Here is a 12,460-nt window from a genome sequence, read left to right as displayed (position 1 = left end):
TAGTCAAACAACTACACAGTGGCAAAGCCCGGGATTGATGAGATCCGTCCAGAAATGCTCAAGGCTCTGGGTGTGGAGGGGCTGTCCTGGTTGACACGCCTCTTCAACATTGCGTGGAAGTCTGGGGACGGTGCCAAAGGAGTGGCAGACTGGGGTGGTGGTTCCTCTTAAAAAAAAGGGGGACCAGAGGGTGTGTGCCAATTATAGGGGTATCACACTTCTCAGCCTCCCTGGTAAAGTCTACTCCAAGGTGCTGGAAAGGAGGGTTCGGCCGATAGTCGAACCTCGGGTTGAGGAGGAACAATGCGGATTCCGTCCTGGTCGTGGAACAACGGACCAGCTCTTCACTCGCAAGGATCCTGGAGGGAGCCTGGGAGTATGCCCAACCGGTCTACATGTGTTTTGTGGATTTGGAGAAGGCGTATGACCGGGTCCCCCGGGAGATACTGTGGGAGGTGCTGCAGGAGTATGGGGTGAGGGGGTCTCTACTCAGGGCCATCCAATCTCTGTATGACCAAAGTGAGAGCTGTGTCCGGGTTCTCGGTAGTAAGTCGGACTCGTTTCAGGTGAGGGTTGGCCTCCGCCAGGGCTGCGCTTTGTCACCAATCCTGTTTGTAATATTTATGGACAGGATATCGAGGCGTAGTCGGGGTGGGGGGGGTTGCAGTTTGGTGGGCTGGGGATCTCATCGCTGCTCTTTGCAGATGATGTGGTCCTGATGGCATCATCGGCCTGCGACCTTCAGCACTCACTGGATCGGTTCGCAACCGAGTGTGAAGCGGTTGGGATGAGGATCAGCACCTCTAAATCGGAGGCCATGGTTCTCAGCAGGAAACCGATGGAATGCCTTCTCCAGGTAGGGAATGAGTCCTTACCCCAAGTGAAGGAGTTCAAGTACCTTGGGGTTTTGTTCGCGAGTGAGGGGACAATGGAGCGGGAGATTGGTCGGAGAATCGGGCGCAGCGGGTGCGGTATTGCATTCAATCTATCGCACCGCCAGACGAAAAGAGAGCTGAGCCAGAAGGCAAAGCTCTCGATCTACCGGTCAGTTTTCGTTCCTACCCTCACCTATGGTCATGAAGGCTGGGTCATGACCGAAAAGAACGAGATCCAGGGTACAAGCGGCGAAATGGGTTTCCTCAGGAGGGTGGCTGGCGTCTCCCTTAGAGATAGGGTGAGAAGCTCAGTCATCCGTGAGGAGCTCGGAGTAGAGCCGCTGCTCCTTTGCGTCGAAAGGAGCCAGTTGAGGTGGTTCGGGCATCTGGTAAGGATGCCCCCTGGGCGCCTCCCTAGGGAGGTGTTCCAGGCACGTCCAGCTGGGAGGAGGCCTCGGGGAAGACCCAGGACTAGGTGGAGGGATTATATCTCCAACCTGGCCTGGGAACGCCTCGGGATCCCCCAGTCGGAGCTGGTCAATGTTGCTCGGGAAAGGGAAGTTTGGGGTCCCCTGCTGGAGCTGCTCCCCCCGCGACCCGACACCGGATAAGCGGACGAAGATGGATGGATGGATGGACTGTATTTATCAAGGTAATGGATTTAAAAAAAAAAAAAGGTGTTGAGTTTGCATCAACTGCAAACAGCAAATTCAAATGGGCAGATACAAAAACAGGCACGCTTCTTACTAAAATAGGATACATAATAACATACACATATAACATTTGAAATAAGGGCCGTCCGGTAATAAAAGCCTGTTTTTAATGGCTGTGCTACAGTAGGCTTTTATTTGAGGATTTACAGCACCAGAGTAGACGTATTCTCTCCAAAGTAGAGCACATGAAACATAAGTTTGGAAAGGGAAGTAAAAGTGCATTATTTTGAGCCCAAAGAACCACACACACACACACACACACACACACACACACACACACACAGAAAACAGCTCTTGAGGACGAAAAAGGACAGGGGAGAGCAGAGAGGCACACGCTGTCTCGACACAAAGCCTCAGCCAAAATCTAATTAAAGTCTAGTGGAAGGTACAGATGTGCAGGTGTTGTGTGTACATGTGTGTTCCTGTGTGTGTGCGTGTGTGTGTGTGTGTGTGTGTGTGTAGATGCACTCACAAACTGTGTCTGGCTGTCTGTAGCAAACTGAAATCACAGTTTGATGATGTGAAGAGAAACGATTATTCACCTTTCAGCAGATGTCATTAGAAGACTGCTGAGACACTCTTCAAGTTTAGCCCCTCAAGGTGCTTTCCAAAAAAAAAAATATTTTTCTGCTGAGATATGACAGTCTGCTATTTAAGTTACTTGCTACTTCTAAAACCTCCTCAACCGACTTATTTTATGGGTGTCATTTTATTCTCCCCCGCACGAAAAGGTGGCGGAAAAAAGGAAAAGCCGATGGTTCTGTGAAACGACTGAAACTTAGGATATGACATCCATATTGAGCGCTAATATCACTCAGGGTGTGTGCCTAAAAGCGAGAGTTGTTCTGCGCTCAGCCGCTTGGCACCCGGAGGTTTACTGAAGAAATGTGGAGCTTTAAATCTGCCAAATTACTGCCGCATTGGCTGTAAGGGGGGGGAAACAGAAAATCATACCTGCAGAATGGGAAACAACAGAGAGAGGGCTGACAATACAGAGGAGAGAGCAAAAAAAAAGGACAGACAGGAAGATAGATAGACAGACATGAGGAAAACAGCATAATGATGTCTCTAGACTGCACCCTCCTGAGACACAGAGACAATAAGAGGGAAAGAGTTGCAACAGAGATTGTTTTTTCCTTCCATTTATTTAGGATGGAGGTGGAGTGCCACTTACTTCTCGATGAGGTCTAACGTCACCCCTGGCACCAACTTGGCACTCTTCTGCATACAAAACCTGTGCAAAAAAAAAAACAAAGACAAGGCAAAGCTGCTGATAAGAGTTGGAAAGAAAACTCACGAGGAGGTGCTCACAGACTAGACAAAGCAATAAAAACGTTTGGCCTCTACAGTACAGATTTTACCACCTACGAGAGAGACAATCGACGGATAAAACACTCAAATGAAAAATGAGAGCTTCAGAAGATTACAACCACTGAGCACTTTGATAAGTGTATTTTGGCTGAGTTAAGGTCAAAGGGAGCGGGGGGGAGGGGGCATGGAACACAGAGTCATATTTCTGAGACGTCGGGCATGGGGGGGTTATTGTTTACTGTTCATGGTTAGCTCTGACAGGTCGGGCCAGCTGGATGTCACAGCAGGTTGCCATTCAGAGCCTCGACAGACGCACGGCCCAAAACAGCAGCTCACTGCGAGTAGTCACACACCTGGGGGAGAGCGGTTTATATATATATATATATATTTTTTTTTTTATTAGGGGTGGGGGAAAAAATCGATACAGCATAGTATCGCGATATTTTTCGTGGCAATACTGCCAAGTATCGATCTTTTATGATACATGTGTTGGTCAGTCTGTCTTGCTTGACAATCCCATTTTGTGAGATGAACAGACAGAAAAATGTATCTTTTTAGATAAAACAGATGTTGACAACATTTTCCTTTGGGGACATAATTTAAATTTAGGAAAGATTTTTAGTTGGAAAAACTTAATACATTGCAGTATATTGCAATATGTTTAAAATCGCAAAAATTGTGTGTGTGTGCGTGTATGCTTCACACATATCTTCAACCCAGCAGCACAGAAGATTTATACAATCCCCACAGTTGATTAGTGGGTTACACTTTACTTGAAGGTATCTACATAAGAGTGACATGACACTGTCATGAACGTGTCATAAACATTATAAACAAGTCAAAACGTTTATGACATAACGCTTCTTTTAGTAAGTCTCATTCGGTTTTTGTCATTATAAGTTATGGTTAGGGTTAGGGTTCATGTGTCATGACAGTGTCATGTGTTCATGACAGTGTCATGTCACTCTTATGTAGATACCTTCAAGTAAAGTGTAACTGTAAAGTGTAAAAGTGTTACTGATTAGTGTCACCAACTCAGTTTCTGACCACATGTCTCCTCTTCGGTTCCTGAGTTATGGTGTTTATTAAGAAAAGTGTTTCTGCTGAGCATTATGATGGCACACTGAAGTTGACCTTTGGCCTTTGGATATAAAATGCCATCACTTCCTTGTTTTATCCTATTAGACATTTGAGTGAAATTCTGTTCTGTTGAGTTATGGCTTAAGTCACAGTGAACTTTCACAACCAAAATCACACACACACTTTACTTTACTAGGTATCTACATAAGAGTGACATGACACGGTCATGAACGTGTCATAAACAAGTTATAAAAGTTTATGACATAACGCTTCTTTTAGTAAGTGTCGTTTGGTTTTTGTCATGACAAGTTAGGGTTAGGGTTCATGCGTTCATGACAGTGTCATGTCACTCTTATGTAGATACCTTCAAAAAAAACTTGAGTCCAAGTGGAGGTGCTGTGCCAAATTTGAAGAAAGTCCCTCAAGGCGTTCCTGAGATATTGCGTTCACAAGAACGGGATGGACGGACATCCTAAAACCATATTGAACTAGAAGGGCACTCAGAGAGCGAAGACCTCTGCCAAGTCATGCCCTATCTCACAATGTTATAGCAGTGTGAATTTTCCCATTCAGGAACTTTTCCAATTATTACAACACCACATGAATGCAGCTTCACCCATCAATGCTAACCAAAGTGAACAGTAATGTGTCTATCCACCCCGTGATTCGGATCCGCTCCAACATGTAATGGGTTCTTCCTTGGCCCATGCTCCACCTTTCCGCCAAGTTTCAGGAAAGTCAGGCCAGTAGTTTTTCTGTAATCTAGCCGACAGACAAACAAACCAACAAGTGGATAAACAAACTTAAAACCTCCTTGGCAGAGGTAATAATAACTAAATATCTGTCTGTCTGGGCGTTAAGCAAACACATCCTTTCAAAGAGACAAGCTTTGAGCCATGACTATAGTAAGTTCTGAAATAGTTCTGACTGTAGGAACTAAACAATTTAATCTGACCTTAAATTTGACAAAAAGATTAAAGTAGTTAAACAAGGAGTTGATTGAATTAAACTTGTTGAAATGTTACAGTGCAAGAATAAAATCACAAGTCAAAGCGACTCGGTCCTGTTGACTCTTGTCCTAAAGCTTCCTCATTCCGCCAGTCATGTTTGGTTGTAAAGTTATTAGTGATTTGCTTTTCTCCACAAACAACTGAAGCCTCCAACATGCCTGGAAAAGAATTGGAATAAAGTTTCAAAAAGGACAGAAGGATGATGCATGGGATAGAACAACTGATCCACTCCGACTGACTAAATCTGGCACTCGCATCCAAAGGTTCTCCCTGATGCTGGAGAATAATGAGATCCCACATGACACCAGAGTGACTTACTGACTTTTTAAAAGAACAGCACGGGCCGTGAGTGTGCCCCGCACTCCAGGAACAAAGAGAAGGAAGGATGTAAGGAGGGCAAGTTGGTCTAAAGTCTTAATGATCAGAAACTTTTCCAAGGAAAGCCATGATGCGCAAAATCTGCATTGTTATGTGCCAGCCTTTTGCTGTGTGCCAGTTATATATCATTGTTTACTTTTGAATTTCATTTGGACCACAGATTAAATATTGTGTTTATGTTTTCGCCTGTGAACTACTTCAAAAGGGATATGGTGAAATCCCCAACATAAGCAGAGATGATTAACTAAAAATGGAGTCTGGGAGAAAACAGACAGACGTGCCAAAGTAAACAGAGCACAGACCGAGCAGGAGGTTGCATCAGTGAGCGAGTGTTTCCACCTAACATCTGGGCAGGGCGATGTCAAGTCACTCAGGCGTGGAGGATAGGAGAAAGGAAGCGATGAGAAAGGGAAGAGAAGGAGAGGAGAAGAGAGGAGCATTTGGTCACACCTGTATCTATAGTCATTCTGTCTTAGAAAAAGCCATGTTTGTGCTCTCAAATGACATCAAAAACCAATCAAAAACGACTATACCGCACTGCGACTAGAGAAAGTGATTCTACGAGTGTTTATAATCATAGAATATGAACCCTAAATGAACTGGCACTGGCTTGTTGTTTATTTTTTCTAATGCCAGAACTATGAATCAACCACAGCAAGTGGTTCTGCCTACTGCTTAGCATTGAGACAAAGGGACAATAAATAATGAATGGAAAACTGGTGTTGTCCAGTGTGTGCTACTGCTGTAAAGCCCAGTTCAGACCAAAGACTTGTGGCGAGACGAGTTGAAACGTGCAACGAGCCGCTCTGCAGCATTCTGAAACCTGCCAGTTCACACCAATGAGACAAGACGAGATGGTGTATCATCTCCATAGTAACAACTGCTAGTGCTACTTTTAGGCTTTTTGTAGCTGAATGTATTATTTGATTTGCGTCTAAATTAGGGATGCCACGAGAACCAATAATTGTGATACCTTTCGGTTCTAAAATGACAAAACACCGACGATGCCCATTTTTTTGAAGCAACGTGAGCGCAGATGCCAGAGTTAGCAGCATCGGTGCTGCGCCTCTTCCGGAACTGATGGGGGCAGTATACGCTTCAGAGTGTTCCAGTCAATACATTCAGAAGTAGGAGGTCACGAACAAGCCGAAGTCACGCCCTTCTACTTCCGGTCCATGGGACATATCTTTCGAAATAAATATGAACGAGAGTCAACGGAGATAGACTCTACCAGACCTAAAAATCGGCATGTTCACTGCAAACTCACGGCCATACCTTCCTGATTTACAGCCCCCCCCTCTCTTGACTTCAAATAACTCACCATTGCTTTAATCTAACGCTGCTGGGCGCTCCCTCTCTTCAGTCTCTCTCTATCTCGCTTGACCATATAACGTTACCGTGCTTTTGGTCATTTAAAACTGCCATTTTGACCAGCCGTTTGTAACAGAAAAATGTAATGGATTATGGATCATTTTATTTCTATAGTTTATAGCTGACTTTACCAGCTACCTTCTCTATTGGCTGTTGAAACAGGTGATGTCCCTTACGTTCTAAAACCAGCCTCTGTGACTTGAACAGCTGAGTCGCAGCAAAACCATCAGCTGGTTTGAGTCGAGCTGAGACGGGCCGGTTCAGACCGCTGCAACTTCTCCCTGCGACGTTCTAAAACGGTTTTCTCTCGTCGCGAATCTTTGGTCTGAACTGGGCTTAAGAATATGCTAATGCACTCTAGCTCACCCAGTAAGAGCGTTCGCCCCACGTTGGCTGAGTCTCGCAGCGGCGCGGGTTTGAATCTGACCTGCTGTGTCATTCCCCATCTCTCTCTCTCTCTCTCTCTCTCTCCCCATTTCCTGTCTATCTACTGTTACTCTATAATAAAGGGTAAAGGGAAAGCCCCCCCCCCCAAATGGATTTCATTCTATGGCATGAAGCTGGAAGCCAAATTTCATCCCAGTGACAAATTCAAGACATCGTTTCAATTCATAGACCTCAGTGGATTCCTACAGGATACAATTACATATTCATTATCACACAGCAAAACAGGAGTAACAACTGCATTCTGCAAGCTGAAAGCAGACCATACGTCACTCTGAATGGGTGGTAAGGTGCAGAGAGCTTTTATCAAGGCTTGTGCAGTATCTTTTCAGATCTGTCCTCACTCTAGTCTCACCTACAACCCACTAGTCTTTGTTAAATATCTGCCGAATGCACTCCAGCCGGGCGAATCATTCAACTTAGTAGTGGCTAATAATTAGCGGTGCATTTACACAAGTCAAAGGAAAAACATATCACTTCAGGGGCTAGGGTAAATGCTTACAACTCAAAGTAGGACACTGTCAAACAAAACCAATAATTCATCTCAGACATGACTCAAGCTCAGAAAATTATTCTAAAAAGCATCAGTCGGCCAGGGGATTTAACCACACTAAACAGGAAGTTTTGAACGCTGCATCTACTGCTGGGAAGTGTTACAGTTAAAATTATTTATTTACATTTTAAGCCTTATACGGTTATTGAGGCACAATTGCTCCAAGTATTTTGGGTTACACTTTACTTGAAGGTATCTACATAAGAGTGACATGACATGGTCAAGAACGTGTCAAACATTGTAAACAAGTCATAAACGTTTATGACATAACACTTCTGTCATTAACTGTCATTCGGTTTTTGTCATGGCAAGTTATGGTTAGGGTTATGGTTCATGTGTCATGACAATGTCACGTGTTCATGACAGTGTCATGTCACTCTTATGTAGATACCTTCAAGTAAAGTGTTACCGTATTTTGTTTGCTCTTGTTGATGAAGTGACCTTGTGCCGGTAACAGATGTGGTTCTCAGAAGTTTTATTTCAATAAAATACCAACAACTGTCTTCTTCTGAATGAACATTGCACGGTTTTGCGCCTTTAAGATGCGTCACTGAGCACCAACACACCATCAGAAAGGCAATTTTTTTAATGTCCGCAAAATACAATATATACCAAACAGCTGTTTGCACTTGTTGTTACGGCCCCATGAAAGTAGGGCCCTTAGTCTACAATAGAAGTTAACGTCCGTTTCTTTGTGTTGTAAAACATGTTTAAAAGGTCTGCCCTGAATTGCGTAATTACCCTCAAATCTGTCTGGTGGTATTGGCCAGTTTCCTCCTAAATCATTTTTATATTCTTCACAAACGACCACATTTGGATCTCTAAGGCAGTGTCTGAAATCCCTCCCTTTCACGCATTCATTTAATAGTTTACTCTATAAGTGAGCAGTAAATTGCAATTTCAGACACTTTGCCATCAAAATGACATCAAACTGTTTTTGCTCAAATGTTTTGCACTGATAAAACTGCACTGTGGTACAGTTAGTGGAAAGTAGTGTACATGCCATCAACATTTATTTTCTTAGTAGAAAGTTATGTACTGCTGGCATCTAGTCATAAAAGTAATGGACAAACAATTTTTTTAAGGGATGAATGTCTGTACAAAAGGCCATGGCAATCGATCCAACAATTGTTGAGGCCAATGTCGGGGCCAAAGCTGTGAACCAACTGGCCGACCAACCAACATTGCCGTCCCTAGAAACAAGTCTGCTGGTGTAAAGTACTCTCAATTTGAACAGGCAATATGTGTCAGTAAAAAATATAGGAATCCTTTTTGTATAAGACTCTGGAACAAACTGAAAAAAGCTTGTCGTTTCAATTTAAATGTGTGGAATAATTAAGTGAAAGAGAAGAAAAAAAAAAAGAATAGAGCAAGTGGGATTAAAATCAATACAAAGCTGATAAAAGATATATGGAAAATAGATTGTAGAGGTGAGGCATACTATAATTTTCATGTCTAACTGTTTCTACAGTAAGCTTTGTTTTATTGTGTCAAAGCAAAAGTCAAACTTTCGGATGCACCAACAGCTATGGCTGATGAAGAGAACAAGTTATAGAGCAGGGGTCTTCAAAGTGGTTTTAAGCCAAGGACCCCTTAGCTGAAAGAGACACGGAGTAGGGACCCCCTACTACATATACTGTATAAAATTGATTTTTCATAATAAACTAGGCCGGCTGGACGAAAATAAATGGATATTAATATAGAATTTATGCATTCATGTTTTAAATGTTAAACATACATGTGGAAGGCACAGTGAATCCTTAAGCTTAACTGTTTAGCCACCATAGTAGCTACCTTACTTACAGTAAGCTTATCTGCAATGTGTAAATTAGGGGGCTTTCACACCTACCTTGTTTGGCCCGGACTTTCAGACTTTTCGGTTTGATCCGAACCAAAATTACAGGTGTGAAACCTCTAGGTAGTCTCAGTCCGGATCAAACTGAACAATGGTCCAATTTGTTTCTAGTGTGAAAGCATTTTTGGATGGTTTGGACTTTTGGACCGAATACAGGAAGTTCTGGCAGGATATCTTGGTGTTATAAGACCGGGGAAGCTGCTTAAAGGAACAGCTCAGTGTTTAGGGAGTACGTGAGAGAGGGTAACGGTGTCAGCGCTCAGAGCAGACAGCTGCTGGCTTTCAGAGCAGAGGATATAGCAGTTTACTTGTTAAGTGGTAGTAAATGTACAGCGCAGGTTTCCGTTTGTCTCTGAATAAATGCTGCAGCTCCTCAAAACCAAAGTAAAGTTCCCGTGTCTCGCTTCTCAACAACGCAACAAAACAAAAAGAGCCGCGGCAGCACGGAAAGAGCTGGTGGTCAGCTGGAAAAACTCCGACAGAGAGAATACGACAAACCAATCAGTTACAACTGTCGGGAGACACGGCTCGCGTATGTGATGACAACAGGACGTAGTCTTGTCACGTAGAGGTCTTAAGTGCTCTTGCATAACTGCAGTGTGAAACCAAAAATACCGGATCAAATGCTAAAACATGAACCTTGGTCCAGACTTTCACGTGTGAAAGCCCTCTTAATTATTTTTTTTTCCTTTACAAATACTGTAGGCCAATTTATCTTCGCTATTAAAATGTTGGATTCATATTAAGGTATATTTTGAGACATTTTTTAATAAAAAACTATTTCTGACGACCCCTTTTGAAGATCTCGGTTAAAGAGAACACAACATAAGTTGACAGAAGTACAGGAGGGCTGGAGGGCAGAGATGAAGAGGAAATTGAGGGATTATTACCAACAGCAAGTTGGCCAAACTTTATTTGGATGGGTGAATAAGAGAGCAAGAGTGTGTGTGGCTGCAGAGAGGAGAGGGTAAGAGAGGGCATATTACATTTTGAGGGGAGAAATGGAAGTGGATCTTGTATGACGAAACTACTATACTGCTCCCAGGCTGGGAGGTGGAGGAGGAACGGGAGGAGCTCAGTGTCTCCCACTGGTCCCCACTGAGCAAGCTGTCTTCTAGATCTCATTACTCCTTCAATCAGCCTTCCTGTCCCAAGTCTCCATCTTTATCAGTCATGTGCTGGAGGGACAGCTGGGTGATCTCAACTTTAATCTGCTCTGTCACTGCCCTACAATATACATAAGACATACCACACTGAGTTTTATATAATGATCTAAATTATAAATATGACAAATACAGTTGATTTGCTGAAACTAAGCTGATTAGTTTTGATTCTTACTATTCCCGTTTTCATCATTTTGATGCATCCATCTCGCTCTTTTGTAAATGACGGCAGCTGTAGTCGACTTTTCTGACTGCACCTTGGCAAAGAACAGTCGCTCCCAAACTTTTTTTCTGCATGGACCCCCCTCAAGGACCCACATCTCCACAAAAGATGAAATCCGCATCTTCAACTCAAATGTTCAATCAGTTTGAATTTAAGGGGCAGAAAAACGGCGAACCCTGAGTTTCCGTTGTCCGGTAATTACTGGTCATTGAAAGAAAAAAAAATGATGAGGACCAAAAATTCTAATGGTCTCCGGTCAGAATGATCGGTGGAAATAATTCCCTCTGCACAATCTGAATTGTGTTAAAATAGGGTCCAGTGATTTTCGTATCTTTTGTTCTATTGAAACAATAAAACAATCATGTTTTATTCATTTAAAAAAAATATACAGACGCGTGACAAATTAAAGGAAACGACTGAATAATTAACAAACAAAACAATGTTTCCATACAGGACACGAGTCATCACTTAATGGTTTGATGAAATGTATGTTCAGTCTCCAGACCTCCACCCAGTAGAACACCTATGGAAGATTCTTGACCGCACTCTCAACCACCATCAGCAAAATACCAAATGAGGGAATATTTCTTTGGAAATATAGTTTTCAACCTTCCAGTAGAGTTCAGAGAATCTATTCCAAACAGCACTGAAGCTGTTCTGGAGGATTGTAGTGCTCCACTCCATTCATACATCACCCATCAATTCTGTCCGCTTTCAACTCGGTGCACGTGAAAAATGGCAAAAGTGGACATCCTATGAAACCAATCACAAAAGACACTATTAAACCACAGTATATAAAAGATTGAGATATTTTAATTTGTATCCGCATATTCTTTACTTTGCACGTCGACACTCACTTTTTGTAATCCTTCTGTATCAAATTACATAGAAATTACATTTTTAAAAAAAAAAACAACAAAAAAACAAATTGACATTAAGGATCTACAGTACCATTTCACTATTATGACCCGACATTCTAAAGTTCCAGACAAGCATTGTGTGAAACTGAATGGTGATGACCTTAGTGAGTCATTTCCAAGACTACAGACTGCATTTATGTCTTTAAAGTCTCCATTCAAGGCATTTTCAAATATGCAAAAAGGACTGCAGTTGCTTTTTGGTGAGATTTACAAACCGTGGCCTTTTATTTTGGCTTATGCACTTTATCATTAGGTGCAAAAGCTGCTTTAGAGATGGGTACCTAGCAGGGATACAGTAAGATTTTGCTATCAGTATGTATGTGTGATGCTTTTCTGAAATCCACAGAGATAAGGCAAATGTGTGAGTTATGCAAGAGTTCCCTTTGTAGAGGGGGGGGAGATGAATGTGTCAACATTTCAATGTTATTAAAGCCAACGCTTCAGAACAAGGACAGAGTGGTGTGTGTGTGTGTGTGTGTGTGTGTGTGTGTGTGTCTCAGGGGGGAGCCCATTGAACGAAAGAAATACAAGATGATAATCTCACCTGTGTTCCTGTTCTTAAAG

General features: G+C 42.8%; 1 protein-coding gene across 4 annotated transcripts in view; it reads right to left on the bottom strand.

The window, feature by feature from the left end:
- Positions 1-12,460, bottom strand: part of rptor (regulatory associated protein of MTOR, complex 1) — a 261,324-nt gene that overhangs the window by 112,766 nt on the left and 136,098 nt on the right. For all 4 annotated transcript variants that reach the window (XM_028566774.1, XM_028566789.1, XM_028566782.1 and 1 more), the window contains exon 8: positions 2,763-2,822. In XM_028566774.1, the coding sequence (XP_028422575.1) occupies positions 2,763-2,822 (60 nt within the window). The remainder of the gene's footprint in view (positions 1-2,762; positions 2,823-12,460) is intronic.

Source organism: Perca flavescens, chromosome 2, assembly GCF_004354835.1.
Source record: "Perca flavescens isolate YP-PL-M2 chromosome 2, PFLA_1.0, whole genome shotgun sequence".
NCBI lineage: Eukaryota > Metazoa > Chordata > Actinopteri > Perciformes > Percidae > Perca > Perca flavescens.
Note: the sequence above shows the minus strand (reverse complement) of the source record. Positions and strands in the feature narration are given on the sequence as shown.